General features: G+C 37.9%; 1 protein-coding gene across 2 annotated transcripts in view; it reads left to right on the forward strand.

Moving 5' to 3' along the window:
• The window catches only part of Mdn1 (midasin AAA ATPase 1), a 156,163-nt gene that overhangs the window by 58,598 nt on the left and 70,428 nt on the right, over positions 1-27,137 (forward strand). For both annotated transcript variants that reach the window (XM_042679510.1, XM_042679511.1), the window contains exons 28-46: positions 1,969-2,103; positions 2,181-2,319; positions 3,062-3,200; positions 3,511-3,641; positions 5,192-5,336; positions 7,821-7,950; positions 10,170-10,388; positions 11,458-11,655; positions 13,267-13,475; positions 14,062-14,184; positions 15,032-15,229; positions 16,798-16,905; positions 17,200-17,388; positions 20,341-20,430; positions 20,533-20,796; positions 20,927-21,188; positions 24,249-24,408; positions 26,025-26,141; positions 26,260-26,468. In XM_042679510.1, the coding sequence (XP_042535444.1) occupies positions 1,969-2,103; positions 2,181-2,319; positions 3,062-3,200; positions 3,511-3,641; positions 5,192-5,336; positions 7,821-7,950; positions 10,170-10,388; positions 11,458-11,655; positions 13,267-13,475; positions 14,062-14,184; positions 15,032-15,229; positions 16,798-16,905; positions 17,200-17,388; positions 20,341-20,430; positions 20,533-20,796; positions 20,927-21,188; positions 24,249-24,408; positions 26,025-26,141; positions 26,260-26,468 (3,165 nt within the window). The remainder of the gene's footprint in view (positions 1-1,968; positions 2,104-2,180; positions 2,320-3,061; positions 3,201-3,510; positions 3,642-5,191; positions 5,337-7,820; positions 7,951-10,169; positions 10,389-11,457; positions 11,656-13,266; positions 13,476-14,061; positions 14,185-15,031; positions 15,230-16,797; positions 16,906-17,199; positions 17,389-20,340; positions 20,431-20,532; positions 20,797-20,926; positions 21,189-24,248; positions 24,409-26,024; positions 26,142-26,259; positions 26,469-27,137) is intronic.

Genomic DNA, 27,137 nt, shown 5'->3' on the forward strand with positions numbered 1-27,137 from the left:
AGTTGCCACAGGTAGGATTTGATGGCTTTTTTAAAGTTTTTTCTTACTGTTATTACAAAGATGATGTATAGAGGGATTACAGTTTAGATAAGTCAGGAATGAATACATTTCTTTTTGGACAATTGTCACTCCTTTTGTTGGCTTTTTATTGGCAGTATAGATAGGCTTGTTTCAATTTTGGCCATTGGGACTTAATTGGCTGAAAGAATTTGATACTATATAATAAATGAGGAGAATAAAACAAGCTCATGGGGCTTTCTTTCCCTATCTCCTCTCTTCTTTGTCTCTCTCTCTCTTTTTGTTTATTTGTTTCTGTCTCTCTTGGCTCTTATGTCTCTCAGGAGGTTTTAAATTAGAATCTTGGAGCAGCCAACAAAACAGGTCTCTTCATTGAACCCAAACGCGGTAGGAGAGGAATTTATTCAGTACAGCCATACTGAGAAAGCTCTGGTGGGTGGGATGTGGGGGACAAAGTTAGTATCTTATACTCTTAGGAGCTAACAAGACCTGCTCTTGTTTCTTCCCTTATTAAATAGGGGTAATAATAATCTAAGTAGCAAGAAGTATGTATAGTCAAGCAAATTTGAGCAGAGGTCAAAACTGGTTGGTTGGGTTGATCATTATCTCCAATTTGGTCAAAGAGCCTTGTCAGGGATAAGAAAATTAGAGTTCCTGGGAGCCTTTTTTTTTCCCTCTTTTTTTGGTGCCATTCCTGGAACAATCTCAGTTGAACTACTGTTCCACTTCTGGCTTTTTGGTAGTTAATGGAGATAAATGTCACTGACTTTTCTGCCCAGGCTACCTTTGAACTGCAGTCCTCAGGTATATGCCTCCTAAATAGCTAAGATTGTAAGCATGAGCCACTTATACCTGACCAGGTTTTGATCTTTATTGTGATAGGACTTGTTTCTGGACCCTTAAGGTGGATTGTAGGAAAGGATGACTCAAATGAGCAAGTCAGAAACGTATTGATTTGAGACTTTTAGTTAGGAGCTTTTATAGTAGTGTAGAACAGAGCTTTGTAGAAACTTACCTTGATGCTTTCAGTCTTAGAGCAGTTAGATCAGTCCCTAAAATGATGAACCAGATTTATATGCTTAGTTGAGCAGGAATTACAACCAAAGTTTGTGGTAGCAAGGGAGAGTGTTATAAAAGATGGCATAGATGCTGAGCTTTTATCCTGAATGTAGTATCAGTATTCAGTATTTGCATACTGAAGTGAAGAGTTAATGCTTTTACCAAAGCAGCTTCTAAGTCCTTGTTTCAGACCCTGACCTTATGCATGCTGACCACTGCATGTACCATTTAGCTAAAATTCTAGTTCCTTAACTTTCTTGTTAGTAATAAACAATAGAGGAAGGACCAGGTAGCACAAACCTATGATCTCAGCATTTGGATTGCTGTGAGTTTAAGGCAAGCCTGGGCTGTACAAGACAACGGTCTTTAAAAAAAAAAAATAAGAAATTGCATAAAAGTATGAAGAAAGAATACTTTTCCTTAAACTTTTCTATTGAAGTAATAATGTATGATGAAGCATTTTTCCACATGTACACTGCCAATTCCACCAAGACTTAGAATGTTTGAAAATCTCAGAAACCTCTTTTTTTCTCTTGTAAGTGGAGAGAACAGTTATTCTAATGTTCGTCACTGTAGTGTGATTTTTTTTGTGTGTATAAGCTACATTAAATAGGATTCCACAGAATATATACTCTTTCTAATGTAGCTTTTTCAAGTATGCTGCTTTTGTATATCAAGATTAAATACTTTATGTGGTTAACTCATACATGGAGATGGCGCTGTTTGATTATTCATTCTCTTGTCCTTGGACATTTTAATTGTAGGTTATTAGGAATAAAACTGCATCGAATGTCGTTTTGTGCACAAATGTTGATTTGTGTTAATTCTTGTTCTTATTGACCTTGGTGTTCCAACCAGATGTTAATTGTTCCTATTTTGTAAAACCCTTAGGTTTTATGCTTTTAGCAGGCCGAGTCAGGAAGCAGGAGGAGGTTGATGTGATTCAAAAAGTACTTGAAAAACATTTCAAGAAAAAATTATGTCCCCGATCTCTTTTTTCCAAAGAAAATACCCTAAAACTATTTGGTAAGTAAAATAGAAACCCCAGAGGAATATGAGCCAAGTTATATTTATTCGAACCTAAGTATGTCTTCCTTGGATAGGTAAATCATCTATCAAAATATCTACATTTGATTCTATGTTTGGCCATATTGTGTGGACTGAGGCCTTGCGGAGACTGGCTGTATTAGTGGGAAGGGCATTGGAATTTGGTGAACCAGTGCTACTGGTTGGAGACACTGGGTAAGGTTTTGTGAAAGTAACTAATTAAAAAGTTTCAGTTCAGTTCTATAGGATTGTTTACGTTACTTTTTAAAAATTTCTTTTTATCTTTAGACTAGATTCCTTGTTTATGAAAAATAACTTCTTTCTTTTATCACTGTCATTGGGGGCTTTTTTCCCCTATATTTTTAAAGCAGAAGTGAGGAACCTGGGTCTGGGAAGTTGGCTCAGTGGTAGAGTGCTTGCCTTGCATGCCTGAGGCCCTGGGTTCGATTCCTCAGCACCACATAAGCAAAAAGAAAAAAGCCGGAAGTGGTGCTGTGGCTTAAGTGGTAGAGTGCTAGCCTTGAGCTGAAGAGCTGAGGGACAGCGCCCAGACCCAGAGTTCAGGCCCCACGACCGGAACCAAAAACAAAACAAAACAAAAAAAAAGAAGTGAGGAACCTTTTCCCTTTGCTTGCCATACAAAAATCATTGAAACAGGCAGGTGGTCTTGGGTAGGTCATGCTCATCATATTTGTCCTATCATGTATCAAATAATTTCTTGGTCCTATATAATCCTTGTGCTGGATGTTTCCCACCCCTGCTTTAAAGTGAGGTTCCTTTCAATAGCTGTGTAGAAGAGGAAAATGGATAAATCATTGTTCATTCAAATTCTATATCCTGCTTCAGTAAGGCTCAGCAGAGTGCACTTCTTGCTGACAGTGTTTAATGACTATTTAGAACACATTCAAGTTGGTAATCTAGCGTATATTTCCAACAGGTGTGGGAAGACTACCATCTGCCAAGTGTTTGCAGCCTTGGCAAATCAGAAACTTTACTCCGTCAACTGCCACTTAAACATGGAAACATCAGACTTCTTAGGGGGACTACGGCCAGCAAGACAGAAGCCAAATGACAAGGTTTGTCCAGTAGCAAATGTTGATAGTCTATTTATTTGACGAACTGTGGTTAGTTGTGTATATGAAATTGTGAGGTTTTGTTCCTGGTGGGGTTTTTAGACAGTATACTAGTTTGGTGATATATGTTATGTGTATCTTACTATCAGATTTTCACTTGTTTATCAGGGGCCTCCATAAAGCGTCCCCATTTGCAGGTTTTGTGCTCTATTAATACCCATTCTTGCAGAATGACCCATTTTGCCTCAGCATGAGTATTGTCACATGAAGCCATCTGTTCTTTAATTCCTCCCATCTCTTTTCCAAATTGTAGGAAGAAATTGACACATCCAAACTCTTTGAGTGGAATGATGGACCTCTGGTTCTGGCCATGAAAGAGGATGGCTTTTTCCTCTTGGATGAGATCTCTCTGGCTGATGACTCTGTCCTAGAAAGACTTAACAGGTAATGTGAGATTTTTCTGTTTCATTGTTTCCTTTTGTTATAGTCAATCCTATTAATAGTAATGCTTCTTGTAGGTCCAGAGCAAATGTTTGAAAATTTTCTTTTGGTGTTCTTTCAAGCTGTCCTATAAGAGATCTTGGTTATCTTTATGGCTGAGGTTAAAACAGCTGAGATAAAATTCTTCTTTAAGGAAAGTTCATTTGTTTACTCCCTTTAATCTTTTAAAAGAACTAGTATGAGAATCCTAAATTTTGGTGGGCTAGGAAGGTAGCTCAGTGGTAGAGCGCTTGCCTTGCACGCCTGAGGCCCTGGGTTCGATTCCTCAGCACCACATAAGCAAAAAGAAAAAACCCAGAAGTGGCGCTGTGGCTCAAGTGGTAGAGCACTAGCCTTGAGCTGAAGAGCTGAGGGACAGCGTGCAGGCCCAGAGTTCAGGCCCCACGACCGTACAAAAAAAAAAAAAAAAAGAATCCTAAATTTTGCTTAAGGCATCTTAATACCTCGGACCAATATTATTAATCTTGATGTAGTTACACCTGTTTTTCACTCTTCATTGAAATTCAATTTACATATTATAAAATAGGCTTTTTTGGAGGGGAGGTGGTTGTGGATCTTGAACTCAGGGCCTGGGGTGCTGTCACTGAGCCTCTTTATGCTTAAAGCTAGCACTCCACCACTTGAGCCACAGTGCCACTTCTGGTTTGAGCGATTAATTGGAGGTAAGAGTCTCTTGGGGACTTTTCTGCCTGGCCTGGCTTCCGAATTGCAATCCTCAGATAGATCTCAGCCTCTTCAGGAGCTAGGATTACAGGTGTGAGTCACCGGTGCGCGGCTCATAAAATTTGCTTGATGTATATATATATATATATATATATATATATATATATATATATATATATAAATAAAATAGTTGTTTAAAAAAATAAACTGAGTTTTGTAGCCACTGAAACCAAGTTTTACATTTTCATTATTTACTAGGATCCCTTCTGTTATATTACCCTTACTTGCAAATTTTACCCCAACCACCACCCTACTTTTCCTCTGCAAATTTCTCCCTTTAAATCTTTCATAAAAGTCTCCTTTTTTCTTCATATTAATATTCAAAGTTCGTCCATATTGCAGTATACTTATTTTGTTCTGTATTTTTAATAACATGGGTTACGTCACATTTTTGTTTTATCTATTCACCTATTGATAGCATTTGAGTTGTTTCCACATTGGAGTATTATAAATTATGTTGCTAATGAATATTTGTATAACAAGATACCAGTTGTTAAGACAAATACCAAGTATCTATGGGAAAGGAATTCTTTTTTTCTTTATCAAAAATATGCTTGGTGCTATAGGCAAGGCTCAAGTGGTAGCCCACAAAGGCCTTAAATTCCAATCCTTCAGCCTCCAAAATAAAAGAAATATGTTCTCTTTTACAGATACTGGGTTTTGGAATCAGCATATGTTGTTTTTGTTCTCTTTTAAAGAATGTTGAAGGCCACAAGTAAAATGCATAATCCTTCACTTTGTTTTATGTTTTTTGTTTTTTAATGTTTTAGTGTCCTTGAAGTAGAAAAGTCTCTGGTGTTAGCTGAAAAAGGCAGCCCAGAAGGCAAAGACAATGAAGTAGAAGTGTTGACTGCAGGAAAGAATTTCCGAATCTTAGCAACTATGAACCCTGGGGGAGACTATGGAAAAAAAGAGGTAAAACTACTTCCTCAAGTCTAATTTATTCCTAGATTTGCCCTTAACTTATTGAAACCTATAAGTATAGTATATAATAAATCATTTGGTGTTGCATGTTAAATAACAGTGGAGTATTATGTCAAATCCAATGAAGATATTGTTGGATATTACATTGAAAAATCTGACAAGATGTAAAGTTTCTTCTCTCTCCCTCTGCACACATGTCTGTCTGTCTGTCTCTCTGTCTGTCTCTCTGTCTGTCTGTCTGTCTGTCTGTCTGTCTCTCTCTCTCTCTCTCTCTCTCTCTCTCTCTCCTTAGGTTTTGAACTCAGGGCTTGGGCACTGTCCCTGATCTTTTCTGCCCAAGGCTAGTGTTCTACTTTTTGAGCCACAGCTTTACTTCTGGCTTGTTTGTTTGTTTGTTGTCAATCATGGGGCTTGAACTCTGGGCCTGGGCACTGTCCCTCAGCTCTTCTGGCTTTTTGGTGGTTAATTGACTATAGGTTTCTCACAGATTTTGTCCTCAGATCTCAACCTTAGGCGTAGCCAGAAGTATAGGCATGTTACCAGTACCTGGTAATTACTTTTTTTTTATTTTATAGCTCATTTTTGTGTGAGTATGAAATTTTGTTTCAGTACTTAGCCTAGAACTTTACCTTACGCTAACAAATGCTGTTGAGCTCTACATGGAGCTTATACTAGTTTTATATAAAAAATTTGGAACTATAATTTAAAGTCAAGCTCTGCTTTTAGAGTTTACTTTCCTAAATACCTGTCATTGGTTTGAAAGTATCAAAAAAAAGTTAGAAGACAGGCGCCAGTGGTTCAAGCCTGTAATCCTATCTACTCAGGAGACTGAGATCTAAGAAAAGCAGTTCAAAGCCAGCCTGGTCAGGAAAGTCCATCAGATTCTTATCTCCAATAAACCATTCAGAATACTGGAAGTGGCAGTGTAACTCAAGTGATAGAGCGCTAGCCTTGAGCTAAAGTGCTGAGGAACAGCACCCAGGCCCAGAGTTCAAGCCCCACAATGGGCCTCTCCACCACCACCCCCCCCCCCCCAAAAAAAAAAGTTAACAACTAAGAACTTTCTTTAGTGTTGTAGGGAGAATATAATCCCTTCCCTTAAAAACTGCTGCATCTAAGGAGTCTAAAATATTTTGGTACATGGTGGTACTGATACATACATGGTCCTTGAGTGATGATATAATTAACCAACTTTTTTTAACCAACTTTTTTTCACGGAAAAAAATCCAACTTTTTTTTCAGGAAAAAAAAAGCACCACCCCTGTTAAGGGTTATGTGAGTCACTGTCAGATTGTTGGTTATGTTTCTTTAGATCATAACATTCGGGAATGAAAGACCTTGTGGTTTTGAGCTCAGTAAACCTGTAAGTGGGTTACAAGTCATAATGTGTATGGTCCTGGTCTGCTAATGGTTAGCACAAGTGTTGGTAGGGATAAGAATCTAGAATGAAGGAGGGTAAGATACTTGGTAACTGGTTAGCTGCCTAAAATATGGCCATGTCCAGTTTTTGTGTCCAGTTTTCCTCAGTAGTAGAAGAAAAATGATTATGTACTTCAGAAATCTGATTTCAAAGTTATTTACATTAATTTTACCTGTCTGCTTAGCTTCAGTTTTCCTTAAGACAATTGTTATTCTTACCTATGAGAAAGCAACCCCTTTTCGTTTTGCCTGTATAAAAATCAGAGCAAAATAAGATCCTGAATACTAGAGGCACAGGTCTTTGAGGATGGTGGTGAGGAACATGTACATACTTAGAAATTCCCTGTGTCCTTAATGAGCCCCTCCTAAATACAGGTTTTGTTGGTCCTGTGGTATATGGGATACACGGACAACAACAACAACAATCATCGATAAAGTAAAACCTAGGTAGTGTTGTTACAAACATTGTGAATAGAGATGAATTGGCATTGGGAAAAGAAAGGAAACTATGAAAGGGTCAGAACTCGTAGGACTGGAGAAGGTATATAATAACTTTGTTATACAAGACATAAAATAAATGTCTCCTTATAATTTCATTCCTTTTGAGCCATGTAAGTTTTCTTCTTGTATGGAGATGGACCTTCTTTATGGGAAGATGGCTATTAATGTGAAAGAGGAATCTACTTAAGATAGCTGTGACTAGCATTCCAGTGCTTTCCCAGGCTTCAGAGCTCTGTATCATATTTAGAAAGTGGTATAATTGCTAATATGTGGATGTTGTTAGAGAATGGTGGGGCAATATCTCTTAGAAGCAAGAAAAAAATAGTTGATATAACAGAAGAGGCATCTGAGGGCTGTGTGTAGTACATGTCTGTAATCTAGATTGGTCTTCATAAGAGAATTGCAGATCAGCCTGAAGTGTATAGTAGGACCATTTCCCCCCACAAAATAAATATTTCTTTTCCTGGATTCACAGGCAACATTCTTTCGAAGCATTTTTTTTTCTAGCTTTCTTCATAAATTTCAAACTCACATTAGAGTTTGTGTTCTTTGTAGTTGTCTCCTGCCTTAAGAAATCGATTTACAGAAATATGGTGCCCTCAAAGCACAAGGCGTGAAGACTTAATTCAAATAATTAATCGAAATCTCCGCCCAGGATTGTCTCTGAGCAGAATAGATCATAAAGGTGAGTTTTCATGTTGGTGGGAGTGCTAATAGAATAAGAGTTATATATTACAGGATACTAGCTATATGTGTATTTCATAAGCATAAAAAAATGGGAACAAGATAGATCAGTGGAAAATGTGGTACAGAACATATTGCCTTCTATTAAAGTGTCCTCCCTGCATATTTTAACTCCCTCAAAAAAAAATTGTGAAATATAAGATAGGCTCATATCCCTCTGCTTTCCATGTTCAACTTCCAGGCAGGGTACAACCTGCATCACTGTGAAAGCCACCTTGTCCTTACCCATATGACTGCCCTGTGTACCCATGACTTGCCCCATGACTGGTTCCCTTTTTTGAGGTTTTCATTTCGTTATTCCTATGCCCCATGAATGAGACACTCAGAGAAGTGTCAAGGGTCTGGGCTTCCTGACCCCACCAGAGACGATCCTTAACCACATTCAGAGTGATCATGGAAAGACTCCTGGAACCTGTCTACATTTTAGTGCTGATCCAAGAATTGTGTTCTCCATCCAGCCAACTGTACTGCTTCTCAGATAAATATTTGCTATTGATTTCAAAAACTGTAAGCCAGCTGGAAAAGTGGCTCAGTGGTAGAGTGCTTGCCTTGCATGCATGAGGCCCTGGGTTCAATTCCTCAGCACCACATAAACAGAAAAAGCTGGAAGTGGTGCTGTGGCTCACGTGGTAGAACGTTAGCCTTACCAAAAAAAAAAAAATAGGAAACTATATAAAGCATTCTATAAAATTTCATTGATACTGCTTTGTGTCCATATATACTTAAGAATTTGCTCTCAAATAGTTCATTATAAAGTTGAGATTAGAATTGTTATTTAACATGAATCATGAAGTAAAATTTCTGAATCCCTTTTAACTAATGCATATAACTTTAAATACAAGCTCATACACAAAATGAAGACTTGAACTAAATGCCACTAACAATATAGCATTGGTCATTACAATAAATTTACTACAAGTCTTCCTCAATTTAGAGAGTCATTTAAGTCAAAATTGTATTTAAAGCTGGGTGCTAGTGGCTAATGCCTATAATCTTAGCTACTTTGGAGATGAAGCTCTGAAGATCGAAGTTTGACACCTGCCCACACAGGCTCAGAATTCAAGCCCTAGGACTGAAAAAAAAAAAAAGAATATCTTTTTTTTTTGGTTGGTTGTGGGGCTTGAACTCTGGGCCTGGGCTCTGTCCCTCAGCTCTTCAGCTCAAGGCTAGCCCTCTACCACTTGAGCCACAGCACCACTTCTGGCTTTCTCTGTTTATGTGGTGCTGAGCAATCCAACCCAAGGCCTCATGCATGCACTCTACCACTGACCACCTTCCCAGCCCCAGAAAGAATATCTTATTCATATGATTTGCCTAGGTTAAAGATCAAAATTCATAGTGTACTTTCTATTGAATGTAAATTCTTTCATACCATCAAGATTATCAAAAAAACACAAGTTGAAATAGCATGTGTCAAGGAACTCTGTAAGTGTAATAAAATTATTTTAAATAAAAGTAAATATAACAACTTTATATATAGTATACTAAAATTAGTGTCTTTCACATGATTATGACCTAGTTTCATAATTTAGTCTAAACATGAGACAAATGAATAGTTTTTCCTATGAGCATTTTTTCAGGGATTTTTTTTGGCGGGGGAGGGGGAGGTTAGTTCAGTCGTGGGGCATGAACTCTGGGCCTGGGCGCTGTCCCTCAGCTCTTCAGCTCAAGGCTAGCGCTCTACCACTTGAGCCGCAGCGCCACTTCGGCTTTTTACTTTTTGCTTATGTGGTGCTGAGGAATCGAACCCAGGGCCTCAGGCATGCAAGGCAAGCACTCTACCACTGAGCCACCTTCCCAGCCCTTTTTCAGGGAATTTTCTTAAGTTAGAAAGTCTCAAAATTATTTTGTTTCTAACTTGATAAAATTATGTATATTAATTATTTCATTATGTGATGAAAAACTGGACTCATTTCCTTAGAAAATGATACTCAACGTAATTTTGCATGCAGACAAAGGAGCATAAATCCTTTTTTTTCCAACTGGAGGACCTACTTTATGTACTCCTGCTCTAGAATGTTATACAAAGCAAATGTTGCTATAAATATAACTGATGTGATGTAACAGTTGCCTAGCAAATATGAGGTCCTGAGTTAGTATCCCATCCGAAAATTAAAAAAAAAAAAAAACAAAGCGAATGCTTTTGCTTCCTTGCTTTAGGAGCTGATATAGCTGAATTGATGCTGGATTTCATTGACTGGCTGACCCACCAAGAGTTTGGCCGAAAGTGTGTGGTCAGTATCAGAGATATCCTGTCCTGGGTTAATTTCATGAACACAATGGGAGAGGAAGCAACTACGAAAAGGCCAGAGAGCATCTCCACTGTGACATCTTTTGTCCACGCCGCATGCCTGGTGTACATAGATGGAATAGGTTCAGGTATGCTGGGGACAAGGGGCTGGATAGGGTAGAGGGAAGTTGGAAAAAGAGCATGCCCATGCCAGAGATTTTACAGAATCACTTAGTAAAATATTTCTATAACTCAGTGTATCTTTTCCTTTTCTTTTGGAAAGAGGTAGTGCTTTGTTGTTGTTGTTGTTGTTGTTGTTTTCTTTTTGCTGTTGTTCACACCACTAGGCAGAAACTCAGTTGTTCTTCTTATACTGGTAAATGGGGTATAATTTAATGCCTATAATTTAGTGACTGTAGTTTAATTTGCCTATTTTTGGCTTCTTGGCAGACAGCAGGCACACTCAATATCACGTCCCAGATTTTTCTGTAGAGATGAAGTTTCTCAGACTGAGCTGGCCTGGAAGAGTAGTCGTCCTAATCCCAGCCTCCCTTGTAGTTTAGGATGACTATTGTGAGCTACTGATAGCAGCTGTCAGTTAAGAAAGGGTCCGAAGGAACTTTTCTGCCCAAACTGGCCTTGAGCCATTATCTTCTTGTTCTCAGCTTCACATATTGCTAGGGTTACAAGCCTGAGCTTGAGAGGGTACATTTGATATCAAATAGTTGTATTTAATAAATTGGAAGTGGTAAGTATAAGTAGAAAGAAGACATCAGTGAAAACTGTTCCTGGTGAAGTTCTAGATAATTCTTAGTCTGATAATAATTTTTACTTAATGGTCAGATTTTTTAGTTTTAAATTCTCACAATTGCATAAAATTTTTATTTAAATTTTAACTTTTTAGTCATGAAGATTAGGAGTTTGAACTAAAATGATGAATAACGTCAATTGAGTTGTATAATACCTTCAGACTGACTTGTCATTGGGTCTCTGGAATTGTTTACTGAATAAGCTACTACTACATTGATGATGCATAAATGGGGAGGACGGGCATTGGGCCAGGGTCTTCTTTAGGTACTGCTCACACTAAAAGTTTTTTTTAGGCTATTAACTTTGCTGTACTCTCTTTCCTTCGAGAACCCATGCTAGACCTCCTGATGAATGCTTGTAACCCTGGAATTATGCTGTTTCCTAATGTTCTGATGCTCTGTCTTTTAGGAGTAACTTCTTCTGGGTTCGGTACAGCACTCTTGGCTCGTGAAGAATGTCTAAAATTCCTAATAAAGAAACTTTCCAAGATAGTCAGACTTACAGAAAGTCAGAAAAATGAATTAAAGATTTATGATAGACTCAAAGCCAAAGAATTCACTGGGATTGAGAACCTTTGGGGAATTCATCCATTTTTTATACCAAGAGGTAAGAAATACTTTAAAGGATAGGGGAGGGGACAAGAAAGAGTAATTCAGGGCATGAATTATGATCAAATTATATACATGTATAGAAATATTCCCAGTGAAAACCCCCTTCTCTTATATTTAATGACCTAACAAAAATGTGCAAGAAATTTTAAATACTTATTGTTTCCCTATAGATCAAAGTGTTTATATTTTATTATGACTTGCACCTTTAGTGTTGCATACTCATTTTTTTGGTAATATCAATACAGTCTTAACTTGGTAAAACTACAATTGTCTAAAATGTTCACAAAATATAACTGGCATGTAAAAGTTGGGGGGAAATGATTATCTTGTAAAAAGTTCATTTTTATTAGTTGGTCCTCAAAACAAGAACTTTTCCTATAGTAAAGCCAAAACCCACTAAAACTTACAAGCTCTTCTGTAACCTACAAAGTCCTATTTAGCTATATCTTCACTAAGTAGTACCTCGTTTGTATAATAATAGCCTTGTGAGTTCTTTAGCTGCTAGTATTATTCTCTAGTATTTGTCCTTTGACCTAACAATCATAGGGACCTAGAAAATGTCTGTGGATTGAAGGAATGGGAATGAATGACTAAATGAAAAATGCAGGAGTCTGGGAGACAATGGATTTGAATCTTAATCCTAGCTGTCCTTCTAACTGAATTGCCACCACTAGTTGTGACTACCTATCTATAATTATGTCTGCCTGCTTGCCTGACTATTGATCTTTCATGAGATCCATCCACAGGGTTTTGCATGTTAGGACCAAATTACTTCTTCAACTCTCTATCAAATATTAAAAACGAGGCAGTTAAAGTACATACAACCTCCCTCCCTTTTTTTTCCTGTCCCCAATATCCCTTCCCTCCCTTGAACTTCTCTCTTGTCCCCCCTCCTTCCCTTTTCCTCTTCTCCTTTCTTCCTATCTTCCTTACTTTTCCTTTCTTTTTCATTGAGACAGGGTCTAATTGTATTGCCCCAGCTGACCTTGAACTCTATTCTCTTTTAAGTGCTGGGATTATAGGAGTGTGTGCCATCATTTTATCTCTTCCTTATAGCACTGTGGGTAGTATTCATTCCTATGTGAGAGCTCTATGCCAATGATTTACAACTGGGAGGGGACTTAACTCTGGTTGCAAATAGATGTTTTCCTTTTCCCACTCCCTCTAAACTGGTATGCCAAAGCTTACTCCATAGATGTTAAGCCCTGAGAGACTGTTGTTAGTCCTGTATGTCAGTTACCTTCTTAGTTGAGAACATTTTTATATATTGTCTTGATGGCCTGAAAACCTTCTAGGAATATACTGGTTTAGAATGATGAATTGTACTAGGGCATGTAGTAATAGACATAGAGGTTTAGAAAGAAATATGTGTTTGTAATTAGACCTAAAATACATGTAGGTTTATATTAGGTGGGAGATATGTATATTGTGAAAGAAGTATGCTACTGGCTGTTCCTGTAGGGATTTTATGGATCCAAAAGTGGGAGAATGTTGAAATAGGAGCTACAAATGCTGCTGGACTGACTGATGCTCTATTGAGTGGTTTCTTAAAATGTTGAGTTTTATGTACATAGCTTATGTGTGACTTTGTTTTTCTTCACTTGAGGACCTGTCCTGCATAGGAATAATATTGCTGACTACGCACTCAGTGCAGGCACCACAGCTATGAATGCCCAGAGGCTCTTAAGAGCTACCAAACTAAACAAACCCATTCTCCTGGAGGGCTCTCCTGGTGTTGGCAAGACAAGTTTGGTGGGCGCATTAGCGAAGGCTTCAGGACACAACCTTATTCGAATCAACCTGTCAGAGCAGACAGTAAGTTTAGTTGCCCCATAGGATGTAAGGATCAGTATAAGTAATGTATCTATTTATGGTTTCCTAGTAAGTATTAATTGTTGTTATCATTATCCCAGATATTTTATATAAGACCCCATAAGCATAACCATTTAAATTCTGCTTGTGGAGTGATTAATTAATAGCTGGTGCTTATAATATGTTTTCTCCTCCTCTCTTCTCTCATTTCAGTACTAGGGATTGAATGAAATAACTTTAGAAAAAAATCAGGATAATTATTGCATGAATGACATTGAATTGGACTAGAGAATAAAGCTTAGACATTATCATTTTTATTGTTTGTTTTAAAGCACACAATTGCCATAAGTTAATCTGAGCAAGTGATTGTTGCTTAGTCCATTGTATTCTGAAGGTGCTTAGAATGTGTGTCAGCTCCAGGTAAAGATTACTGGGGACAAATAGTTCTGTCTTGAGTGCAAGAAAGAAGTATAGTGACCTGAGGCCTACCCAAGCATTTATCATTTCAGATTTAGGTCTTACAGTGTATTTGCTGTTTGTTTGATGGTTTTTTTGTAATACTTTTCCTCATTTCTTCTTCCTATCAAAGGACATCACTGATCTCTTTGGAGCAGATCTCCCTGTTGAAGGTGGCAAGGGAGGAGAATTTGCCTGGCGTGATGGCCCGTTGCTGGCAGCTTTGAAGGCAGGAGATTGGGTGGTGTTAGATGAGGTGAGCATCCTGTCCTCAGGCCCCAGTTGGAATTGCCATGTGAGGAATGGTCCTACTTGTCTCAACTCTGGATAATTTCTTAGTGGATGGACATGCTAGTGACCAATAAAGGCATAACTATGAAAAGATCCTTCCTGGTGTCATTTAAGATCACATGACCAAACACATACAAAACTTGCTTCTTCATACAACCTATATAATGCTCCAAACTTTAAAGCAATCCTTCAGAGAAAAACTGCATTTTGGCTAATTTGTTCTCACATCTCTGATAGGTTTACTGAAGTTGAACTTATTTCACAGGTATTTTACAAATAGTATCAACTACTTCATGTTTTGTTAATGTGCCAAAGAAACTGGATAAACATTATGTAATACAACAATGATGAGTAAATGGTTAGAGTTATAGTTGCATATTGGCCAAAATTATTGATCTGAAGAAAAAGTACATTCATAGGCACGATTAATATCAAACCTTTCTATCTGGTAGATAGTTTGAATTAAGAAGTTGGGTCTATTTGTGATATACAGTGTTAGTTAGGGGAGGAACTACTATTGTGGAATTGAAATGATTAAAATGAGAAAAGTGCTACTTAGTGAAGATTTAACTTTTAGTTCAGTCTGAACATTTATTCTTTTTAACATATATTCGTGTATATGTTAAGCATCCAGAATCCCTCACTATGAATGTGAAATAAATAATAGAATGTTTACATCATTTCATCAGTTGGTTTAAGAAACTAAATAACAAATAGTGTTTTAATTTATCTTATGAAGATAATACTCTGTTACTTTCCTATGTATTACTTCCTTGCTTTAAAACAAATATGTGTACTTTTTTCACTAATAGCTTAACCTGGCTTCTCAGTCTGTACTGGAAGGACTTAATGCTTGTTTTGACCATCGAGGAGAAATCTATGTGCCTGAGTTAGGAATGAGCTTTCAAGTACAGCATGAGAAGACAAAGATTTTTGGGTGTCAGAATCCTTTCAGACAAGGAGGCGGGAGAAAGGGCTTACCCAGGTCTTTTCTTAACAGATTCACTCAGGTAAGATTCACTGTTGCTGTGGAGACCAAAGGTAGAAAAAATTTTTATGTGATGAGTATTAATGTGACTGATTCCCATCATCACTTCCCTCCTGGTATGAATGTTTTTTCTCTGACTTGAAGAAGTTGGTGTCTTTCTCACATTTGGAAGAGAATGACCAGTCTTGTAAAGTTTAATATACTAATAAGTAATGTATTTTATATTAATTTATATAATTTTTAAAGAAAAGTAATAAAAAATAGAAAACTACCGTGAATGATAAAAATATACAGTATTCTCCAACCTTACCATTACTGAACTAGAATCTTTTCTTATGCCTGTATTTCTGTTTGCAAATAGCAATGTATGTACACATGCTTTCTGGTATATGCACATGCTTTCTAGTAATTAAAGCTGTTTTCAGAGTTTGGCTATTCTAGAGATTTTAGAAGAAACTCCAAATTTTTTTTTTTTTTTTTTTTTTTTTTTGTCGGTCATGGGGCTTGAACTCTGGGCCTGGGCGCTGTCCCTCAGCTCTTCAGCTCAAGGCGAGCGCTCTACCACTTGAGCTAAAACGCCACTTCGGGTTTTCTAGTGGTTTATTGGAGATAGGAGTCTCACGGTCTTTCCTGCCCGGGCTGGCTTTGAACCACGATTCTCAGATCTCAGCCTCCTGAGTAGCTAGGATTATAGGCGTGAGCCACCGGAGCCCAGCTCCAAATATTTCTTAATGACCTCTTCCCTTGTTGATAAAGAACTTTCTGGGTATCATTTTTCAGACAGAATCTTACTGTATAACTGTGCTTGCCTTGACTTGGCTCCACAAGTGCTAGGATTACAAGGCATGGAATACCGTGACTGGTTTATAGCTTTTAGTGTTATGAAAATTTTCATAATTCAGAGTTGAAAAGTGTAGTGAATTTTACAGGAAACCTTCATACACTGCCATCCAGAATTTTGAAAATAGTTTAAAATTATATAGAATGTGTTTTAGGTCCGTTTCTTTTACAAATAAATTGCATAGGTCGTTTTTCTTTGTCTGTTTGCTGATCCTGAAGCTTGAACCTCAGAGACTAGGCACTGTCTCTGAGATTTTGCACTCAAGGTTAGCAGTCTACCATTTGAGCAACAGGTCCTTTTATAGCTTTTTTGTGCTTACTTGAAAATGACAATCTCAAGGACTTTCCTGCCCAGTCTGGCATTGAACTGCAATCCTCAGATGTCAGCCTGGTGAGTAGCTAGGATTACAGGCATGAACCACCTCTGCCTGGCTACATGTGTCTTTATCTACACTAGCCTAGAACTAAAGGCAAATCTGATGCTCTTTACTTTGAACATTTCATGAATCCTTTTCTTAAAAATGGAGTAGTAGGAACTTGTAAGACAGTTGAAGGAAGTGGTGCATACTTGGAACTAAGGTAGGATCAGTTTAAAATTAAAAATCACCTTTGTTACTCAATGATTGCTAGAACTATGTATTGTTACTCAATTATTGTTACTGGGTACAAATAAAGATTTCATATAGCATGACACACCATTTTGTGAAGGAAAATAATAGCATTTTATCATGTTTTGCTTGGACTTTCTAGGTTTTTGTGGATCCCCTTACAGTAATTGACATGGAATTTATTGCCAGTACTTTGTTTCCCGCCATTAACAAAAATATTGTTAAGAAAATGGTAGCTTTTAATAACCATGTAAGTACTTGCTTGAATTAGTTTTGAATCAATATTTACTCAATATAGTACTGCATCAAATTACTATCCTGTATCACAAAAGTAAATCACAGAATTCGTCTGAAAGGCTTACTACTCAGTTGAGTGTAACAGTAACATTTCTTAATCTTGGTAAAACATCTGAGATGAAAGAAGATACCCAAATCAAATCTATTAATATCTATTTTAGATTCTGTACACATTTGTAGTTCAGTGATTATACTTAATTGCACTGCCTGATAGACATGTTTCTCAATAAGGAAACTTCCTTTCTAGATTGATCATGAAGTGACCGTTGAGAAGAAATGGGGACAAAGGGGAGGTCCCTGGGAATTTAACCTCCGAGACCTGTTCCGCTGGTGTCAGTTGATGTTGGTTGACCAGTCCCCTGGCTGTTATGATCCTGGTCAGCATGTCTTTTTGGTCTATGGTGAAAGAATGAGAACCAGGGAAGACAAGGAAAGGGTGAGTTTTGTAATGCTTTTTATGTTAATTTTTTCCACCAATAAGTTGATTTATTCCTAAAAAGTACATACTCACAATAATAATGCTTAGAAATTATAGAGACAGATAAAATACATTCTCTACTCTTGGCCTAGTTTGCTTCAGAGGACATAATTTATCATCTAAATCCCCCATGTCACAACATTTTTAACAGCTTTAACTGTTGGTCGGTCTCCATTGTTAGTCATTAACAGGACATAAAGTTGAGAACATGAATAGTAGTTGTAAAGAGAAGATAATTGTGTATCTACATGAAGATAATCTGTTTGTAAATAGATTAGAACAATAGAATTCTGCATTAAGACTATCATTATGTACTTGTAGTTTTCTGGAAAGACTTGTTTGTTGTCTAATCTGAACTCTCCCATCTAGCTGAGACTATAGCTTGTATGCCTTACCTGAGCATTTTTGTTTGTGTTATAAAGGCCTTCCTTCTTTTGTCACAAAGTAGTTTCCAGAAGTTTTTTTTTTTTGTTTTTTTTGTTTTTTTGGGGGGGGTCTGGTCGTGGGGCCTGAACTCTGGGCCTGGGCACTGTCCCGCAGCTCTTCAGCTCAAGGGTAGCGCTCTACCACTTGAGCCACAGCGCCACTTCCAGCTTTTTTCTTATGTGGTGCTGAGGAATCGAACCCAGGGCCTCGAGCATGCAAGGCAAGTGCTCTACCACTGAGCCACCTTCCCAGCCCTAGTTTCCAGAAGTTAAGAGTCCAGGTCTCAGAGTTAAAGTGTCTCATAGCTAGCAGAGCAATCCCTGTAGTCCAGGCCCTTTCCACTTGCTCTGTTGTTCTTTTCTACTCAGCCCTTTCCATTTGGTCTACTGTTCTTTTCTGCTAACCTCAATGTTTAAAAACAAATGAATTGATAAATCTATGTTAGATGCATAATCTCCTAGTTGCAGTGTGGCTAGCCACAGTGAGTCTCACATCTCTTATCCTGCTGCCAAAATCTCCTTTTATGTGGTATTTAAAGTCTAGGCAAATGCACATAATTCATAACTCTTTAAATGCCTTTCAGTCATTGGACTAGGAGAAAATATTCACTATATTTTGACAGTATTTTTATTTAATTTATTAGCTGTATAACATAGTACCTCTATACTTTGAAAACTACAAAAATGAAACTTCACAAGTTCAACACCTGACCAACCTTATAATGGTGGTCACAGTCAAAATGCAGGTATGCTATAAATACTGTATAAAATTGCCTTCCAGCTATGTGTATAAGGTGAATCATAATATTGTTTTTAGATTTGGCTCCTATCTCTAATTTGTATTACATATGTACAAATATTTCAAAATGCAAAAAACCCGTCATTTCAGAACAGTGGTAGAGAGATTGGTTGGTCACTAGGTGTAAGAAAGGTTTACATAGCCCACCCAATAGGCATTTTGTGTAATCAGCCAAATAGATTTTTTTCCAAGGGGAAATAAAGATCTGAAAAATTAAAAATACAGGGAAAATCAAAGCAGGAAGGGCTCAGGTGCATTGAATCTCGTTTAAAAACAAACCCAATTAGACTGAATTTTTGTCTCAGCCCTCTGAAAGAGCACCAGGGAGTGGTGATGAGCATTTTAGCATAGAGCTTGCCTTGACTGAAAGTGAGTGACAGAAATATTTTCTCCGTGCTGCCTCTAATCTTACTGATTAAGATTTGTTTTATCGTTTTGCTTGGTCACGGGGCTTGAACTCTTAAGATTTTATTTTTATTACTTACTTTAGTGCAGCATACAATGGTTAAAAGATTATTGCTACTTTTAATACAGCATGGTTTACACTCTGGGGTATTGTTTGTTTTTTTTTCTATTGTAAGCCAAGTTAGTGGGGTTTTTGTTTGTTTGTTTGTTTGTTTTGTTGTGATGGGTCTTGAACTCTGGGCCTGGGTGCTGTCTCTCAGCCCTTCAGCTCGAGGCTAGCACTCTACTACTTGAGCCAAAGCACCACTTCCAGTTTTCTGAGTGGTTATTGGAGATAGGAGTCTCCCGGACTTTCTTACCCAGCTGGCTTTGAACCACAGTTCTCATATCTCAGCCTCCTGAGTAGCTAGATTACAGGCGTGAACCACTGACAACTGGCTGTTAGTGTTTTTTTATACATGCATCTCCTCTTTGCTTTTGAAAAGAGATCCATAATAGAAGCAGAGTTAGTAGCAAGTTTTCTAACAGCCTTGCTAAGGAAGCTATAAGTGTGTAAATAATTGGTAAGAGGAATAACTTTGATTTGGACGGATACCAAACAACCATGCTCAATTGTGTATTGCTTATGAATCCCATTAATCATACCCATGAAGTGGAAATTGGCTATTTTTCAGGACTTCAGAGATCAGAAGTTTATCATAATCCCTAATTCAGTCTTATCTCTAGCTTTGCCATATTGCTTATGGGGTTTTTTTTGTTTGTTTTTGTTTTTATTTTTGCCATCTGTGCCTTGAATTTAGGGTCTGGGCAGTGTCACTAAACCATTTTGCTCATTGCTAGCACTCTACTCTTGAACCACAGCTCCATTTCTGGTGTGATTAATTGGAGATAAAAGTTTCACAGACTTTGCTGCCTAGGCTTGCTTCAAACTATGAACCTTGGGTCTCACCCTCCTTAGTAGCTAGAATTATAGGCATGAGCTTCTGATGCCTGAACCCATGGTAGTGTTTTTTAATTTAGGTATATTCTCACTGCAATCTTAAATAATATGGGATTATGTAACTAGTTTTAACTGTAAATTTAGTTTTATTTCAAGACTTAAATAACTTCAGTCTATGCATTAAATAAGAGAGAATTGAAATGGATAAGAAAATTGTAGCTAGTATTAGTTGAGTACAGGGACTCACTGCTGTGCTTGTTTTCTACAAGTATTCATTCCAGGTTTGCACAAGAATTTGGTGGAGTGATTTGTGTCTTGATTGCAACATCATCTCCTTTTAGGTCATCACTGTATTCAAGGATGTGTTCAGTTCAAGTTCTAACCCTTATATGGGAACCAGACAATTTCGTATCACTCCCTATGATGTTCAGGTATGAAGTCTAGGAAACCCTTTTTCATTTTATAATTTTCTCTAGCTGCTGCTGTCCCCACTTCCAAGGATGCTTATAACACATTATTGACATCTTTTTCAGCTTGGCTACTCAGTCCTTTCTCGCGGTAGCTATGTTCCTCACCCAGTCCGGCAGCCCCTTTCACTCCTGCATCAGTCATTCCAGTCTCTGGAGTCCATCATGAAGTGTGTGCAGATGAGCTGGATGGTCATCCTTGTAGGGCCAGCCTCTGTAGGCAAGACCAGCCTGGTCCAGCTTCTTGCACACCTTACTGGCCACACATTAAAGATCATGGCTATGAACAGTGCAATGGATACTACTGAACTCCTAGGTGGATTTGAACAGGTAACTGGAGTACTTGCCCATCTCAGCTAAAACTCAAAAACCCATGATTTACTAAGAGTCTTGTGTTAGTGCGGAATACAGATAACAGTATCTTGGGTCTGTGATGAGTTATGTGCTCTGTAAACTGCAGGTTGATATTATACGACCTTGGAGGCAGCTCCTAGAGAAGGTCGAGAGTACTGTGAGAGCTCTGCTAAGGGATAGCCTCCTCATCAGTACTGAAGATACAGAAATAGTGCTACGGGCCTGGAGCCATTTCCTTCTAACATACAAACCCAAGTCTCTTGGAGAAGATGGTAGAGAGATCTCCATGGAGATTGTCAACAAACTGGAAGCAGTTTTGTTGCTTATGCAGCGACTCAATAATAAAATCAATTCATACTCCAAGGCAGGTATGTGTATTTATTAGGTTTGTATATTGTACACTTACCATTGTCTATACTGTGTTCTTTTACAGGAATATATTTTTTAATTCATGCCCATATTACTTAGTTTAATGATTAACAATTATTAGTTTTGATTAGCAATCAAAACTTTGATATATTTTCTTATATTAGCAAAGCTGTTTTACTAATAACAAATGTGAACAAAAATTAGAAATAAAAAAATTAACAGAGCCAAATTACTAATACTAAGAAAGCACACAGGAATATAATTGGTTACTGAGTTATGTGGTTCATTTTGTACATACTCATTTATTATAATCAACTACACTAGCACGTAAAGCTGCTTTTATTTATTTTTTACTTATTAGTAATTTCTCAAGTACTTCGACATATTTAAACTGCAGAACAAGAGTCTGAATTGATGGGACGTGTTTGTGTAAATGGGAGAAGTATATCTTTTCCTCATGGCATATGATTAATAGGGAAACTTAATTCCTCTTGTGAATTGCTACTTTCTGGGCATGCCCACATAAACATGCCACCAAGAAGGATTAAAGATCTATATATTGTGTATGTGGATAGATTATCATCTTGTATTTGCAAAAGCTACTTGAAATTGATTCCTAGGAATGAAGAAATCAGACCCCCTACTTAGATCTACTAAACACTCTATCTGTGGCCATGGGTCAGATCATTTATTTAGTTCCTTTGTGCTAATTCTCAACTTAAACCCACTATTTTAATTTTAAATTTTTTACTCATTCATTCAGATTCTTCCCCCTTCTCTCTTTTTGTATTTATTTATGTTACTACCTTTGGGGCAGTAAAAGGGATTTAAATTCAGGGCCTTGTACTTGCTAGGCAAGGCTTTGCCTTACCACTTGTTTCAAGAGCCACTGGCACTTGGCTCATTATGTTTATACTTTAAATTCTTGTACATATTGAACATATTTCTAAATGGTGCATTAGAATCGTTATTTGCATCATGTAATTTAGATGTTCAATATCAGACGTTGACAAGTACTTCATTTTTCTATACTTTTAAAGACTATGGGGCTTTCTTGGTAGTTGTTTCTGGATCATTTTGATTGTCTCGTACTTCATGCTTGCTATACAGGTTTTCTATGACCTGAGCCACAACCCAAACATCTTGTTGCTTTTTTTAGCTATCATTTTGATGGGGTCTTAGGATTTAAGCTTTAATCCTTCTACCTATGCCTCCATATAGCTGGGATTATAGAGATGCACAGGCATACTAGCTTGTTTGTAAGAAAGGCTTTTGCCATATTTTTCTCAGCATGTCCTTGAATTACAATTTTTCTGATCCCTGCCTACCAAGTAGTTAGGATCACAGGCATAAGCCACTACACCTGGCCTTTATTTTCATTTTTCAGGATTGCTTTTAATTAAGTTTTTTATTTGGGCACCTAGTTTGGCATAGGCTTACTTCTTTAGGGTAGGGGTGAGAAATGTCTAGCCTGTAGATCATCTTAGGCCTGAGAAATCATCTGTTATGTGCATTCTCCAAGGTCTGTCTTTGTCTGGTAGGAAATGGAATGATTCTTGGTCTTATTCAGCTTACATTTCCCCAGCAATTGCCCTTTCCTTAAAAGTTTTTGTTCAGGGGCTGAGAAGGTGGCTCAGTGGTAGAACGCTTACCTTGCATGCCTGAGGCCCTAGGTTCGATTCCTCAGCACCACATAAGCAAAAAGAAAAAAGCCGGAAGAGGCACTGTGGCTCAAGTGGTAGAGCACTAGCCTTGAGCTGAAGAGCTGAGGGACAGCGCCCAGGCCCAGAGTTCAGGCCCCACGACTAGACCCAAAAAAAAAAAAAAAAAGTTTTTGTTCGTCTTTGTAGAGCTTCATCTTTTATGTGTACATTCGTATTTTTACTTGGCCAAAGGTCAATACCCTTATCCACATTATTGGTGCTCTGAGTAACTTGCCTCATCTTGCCTTCAATTCAGTGAGACCTCTGTAATCTCTCTGGGGTTATCTGCTTCCTGGTTTGCAGTAAGAAATTGCCTGGCACCAATGTCTCATGCTATAATCCTAACTACTCAAAAGGCTGAGATGTGAGGATCGTGGTTCCAGGTTTAAAGCCAGGGAATTAAAGCATTTTCTCTGTTTTGTTTTTCCCTCTACTTTCAGGCGACACAGGTCCATGCTGCCATATGTCTAGAAACAGTTGTTTGGTACATTTCTTCCAGTATTCTAGGGATTAGCAGTGGGAGATTAAGCCTTAGTACTCATGATTCAAAAGAATCTCACATGTTACTTTGTTATATTAAAGAAAGTTCATAAGCCAATTCTCAACAAAAAATGTACAATTGAAATATTTTCAGTGAAGGGCTGTATAAAGTATTTGGCAAATTTTTTTTTTTTTTTTTTTTTAAGTCAGTTGTGAGGCCTGAACTGGGCCTGGGCGCTGTCCCTCATCTCTTCAGCTCAAGGCTAGCGTACTACCATTTGAACCATAACGCCACTTCTGGCCTTTTTTTTTTTTTCTGCTTATGTGGTGCTAAGGAATCAAACCCAGGGCCTCATGCATGCAAGGCAAGCACTCTGGCACTGAGCCAACTTCCCAGCCTCATTGGCAAATAACTTTTAATCATACCTATGGTATAATCATTCAAAAGTCAGTTCAGTTCAATGACATTCATTATACTTTGCCCTTTCAGTAGAATGTTGTACTGAATACGTAACCTTATCCTCTTCCTGCTGGTAGTGTCTCATTTGAAAAATTATATTAGAAAAAATATTTGCTTTCTTCATCACCAAGGGGAAATTTTTGAGTATGTTGTTATTAATTCAGATAAGCATTGATAAGTTTTACCTGTCTATAATCTAATATTCTTACCTATGTTAAATCAAAGCAAAATAATTCTATTATGAATCCTTTAAAAAAAAAATGGGCCAGTAGTTTAAATCTTTTAATGAATTCTTAGTTTGGCGGGTTTTTTAAATTTTTTTTTTTTTGTTTTTGAGGGAGGATGGGTTGTATTGTTACCTTGGTTTGAAATTTAGCACTATGGATGTTGATATTGCATTGCCATTGTTATTACAGAGTTTGCCAAACTTGTGGAAGATTTCCGAAGTTTTGGAGTGAAGCTTACACAGTCTGCCAATGGTTGCAGCCATGGAGCATTTGAATGGGTTGACAGCATGTTAGTTCAGGCCCTGAAATCTGGAGACTGGCTTCTCATGGACAATGTTAACTTCTGCAAGTAAGAACCTTATGTTCATTTACCAGTATGCCTAATGGTGTCAGGTTTAGTAAAGTAGAAACCTATATGGCAGGTTTTTATTTTTAATCCTTTGTTTCTCTGTGTCTTTGTGTTTGTGTGTGTGAGTGTGTGTGCGTGAGCGTGCACTTGTCAGTTCTGGGTCTTGAACCTCAGGGCCAGGGCACTGTCTCTAAGCTTTTTTTTTGGGGGGGGGGGGGGCCTGCTTGTGGGGCCTGAACTCTGGGCCAGGGCACTGTCCCTCAGCTCTTCAACTCAAGGCTAGCACTCTACCACTTAAGCCACAGCGCCAGTTCTGGCTTTTTTCCTTTTGCTTATGTGGTGCTGAGGAATCAAACCCAGGGCCTCATGCATACAAGGCAAGCGCTCTACCACTGAGCCACCTTCCCAGCCCCATCTCTAAACTTTTTTGTTCAGGGCTGGCATTCTACCTCTTGAACCACAGCTCTACTTCTAGCTTTTTTTTGGTACTTAATTGAAGATAAGAGTTTCATAAACTCTGCTGCCCAGGATGACTTTGAATTGTGATCCTCAGATCTCAGCCTCATAGTGGCTAAGATTACAGGTGTGAGCCACTATTGCCCAGCCCTTTGTTTATCTTGACTAGCAATAGGGGTAATGGCATTTTGCCATGAGACTGCTGAAGCATACACTAACAAAATTGCCACAATATCATGAGTTAAGCCTTTTTATTTAATATCAGAAATCTTCATTTGTTAAAATCATTTTTAAATAAGATTTTTGAAATGTAGATTCTGATACAAGACATTTTATAAGTGTATCAGTGATGACTACAAGTCAGATGATCATATATCACGTATGATCCTAGTATAAAGAAATGCACAAGTACAAAACTACTGCTTACTGGTTTCATTGGTGTAATAGAAGCTACTACAGGACTAAAGGCAAAACTAAAGTGGTATAGCACTAGCCTTGATCAAGAAGGCTTAGTTGAGAGTAAGAGGTCCTGAGTTCAAGCTATATACACATAATTACTACACCTTGTGGCTTTTCTTTCTTGATGCTTTTACTCAATGTTTCTTGTTGAGGCTGAACTTAAGTAAAAACATTCGATGATGTAAGAGCTAGAAGGGGGGGAAAGGCTGTGTAGTATAGGGAATTTTCTTTCTTTTTTTCTTTTTCTTTTTTTTTGGGGGGTCTGGTCGTGGGCCTGAACTCTGGGCCTGGGCGCTATCCCTCAGCTCTTCAGCTCAAGGCTAGGGCTCTATCACTTGAGTCATAGCTCCACTTCCAGCTTTTTTTCTTTCTGCTTATGTTGTTCTGAGGAATCGAACCCAGGGCATCATGCATGCAAGGCAAGCGCTCTACCACTGAGCCACCTTCCCAGCCCGGAATTTTCTTTTATTTCATTTATTTAATTGAGTTAATTTACTTTGATTAAAGATACGACTCTGTGTCTTGGGCAGTGGGGGGTTAGATAGAATAGTTACTCTTCAAAGAGATCATAGTCCTATGTGAGGTATAATCTCTGGTAGTAAAAGTTGCAGGTCAGAAAAGTTGGAGGCTTGAGCAAGGAGAACAGAACTAAGGAGCATGTCCACTTCTCTGCCATTGCCATTTGAATTCTGTCTGTGCAGCCCATCAGTCTTGGATCGTTTGAATGCTTTGCTTGAACCTGGAGGTGTCCTTACAATTAATGAGAGAGGACTAATAGATGGATCTACTCCCACAATTACTCCACATCCCAATTTCAGGTATTTGTATCTGAACTCCCTAATTTAGATAAGCTATCTATAACTTCACCAAATGTTTCTAGGTTACATTGTTGTTTACACTGGGATTTAACTCTTCTCTGAATTGCAATTTTATTAGGCTTTTTCTTTCTATGGATCCAATTCATGGAGAAATATCTCGAGCTATGAGAAATCGTGGACTTGAAATCTACATTTCAGGAGATTGGGATGATATTATCCCAGACAACATGGACATGAAAGTTCTGCTGCACAGCCTTGGGTTGGTGGGAGACAGTGTGTGTGACATCATACTGGGTTTCCATGCAGAGATCCAGAGGACTTTTGTAGGTGAGGCACTTAACCTCTAGGCCTCTGCAGAGTTTAAATCCTGTAAAACTTTGTTACCTCGTTTTTACATAGTGTCCATGGAAGTAGATATACTGGGAAAGCCTGTTAAATTGCAGATAGTAAATTGTAGATACATAGAGTATCAGGGTAAGGCAAAGAATCAGTGTGCTAAATGATTCCCCAAGTAAATCATGCAGCCAACCAGATTCCATTGTTTGAGTGATTCAGTTTTAGACTCTGTAATTTGTGAGCTTTTGCGTTTCTTATCTAAGGACGTGATGGGCCTCAAGAAGGTAGGTAATGTGTAAAGTTTGATTGAGAACAATAGCTCTGGTTCTGCATAACAGGATCAGTAATAAATCTAATGCTTTTTTGAGTATTCTGTCTTTGGTACAGTTCTGCTCCATTTGCTTAGCTGTGTGAAGCACATTCCTATTTTAAAAGCAAACTGTTTCAGTCACTTGTCAGAATTAATTGGTAATAATAACAGCTGTGATTTCAACATAGTATCTGTTTGAATTTCAAATCCTGTGGTTTTTTATAAGGCCATGTGATTTGCCCACTTTCAGTGTGTCAGCTTCAGGTTAAGTATACATGCAACAATACTATCATTATCATACCTGTGAAGGAGTCTACCATAGTACACAACAGAGAAGAGTGTCCAGATAG

The sequence above is a fragment of the Dipodomys spectabilis genome, unplaced genomic scaffold (genome assembly GCF_019054845.1).
Source record: "Dipodomys spectabilis isolate Male_0828 unplaced genomic scaffold, ASM1905484v1 ptg000053l, whole genome shotgun sequence".
NCBI classification, from domain to species: domain Eukaryota; kingdom Metazoa; phylum Chordata; class Mammalia; order Rodentia; family Heteromyidae; genus Dipodomys; species Dipodomys spectabilis.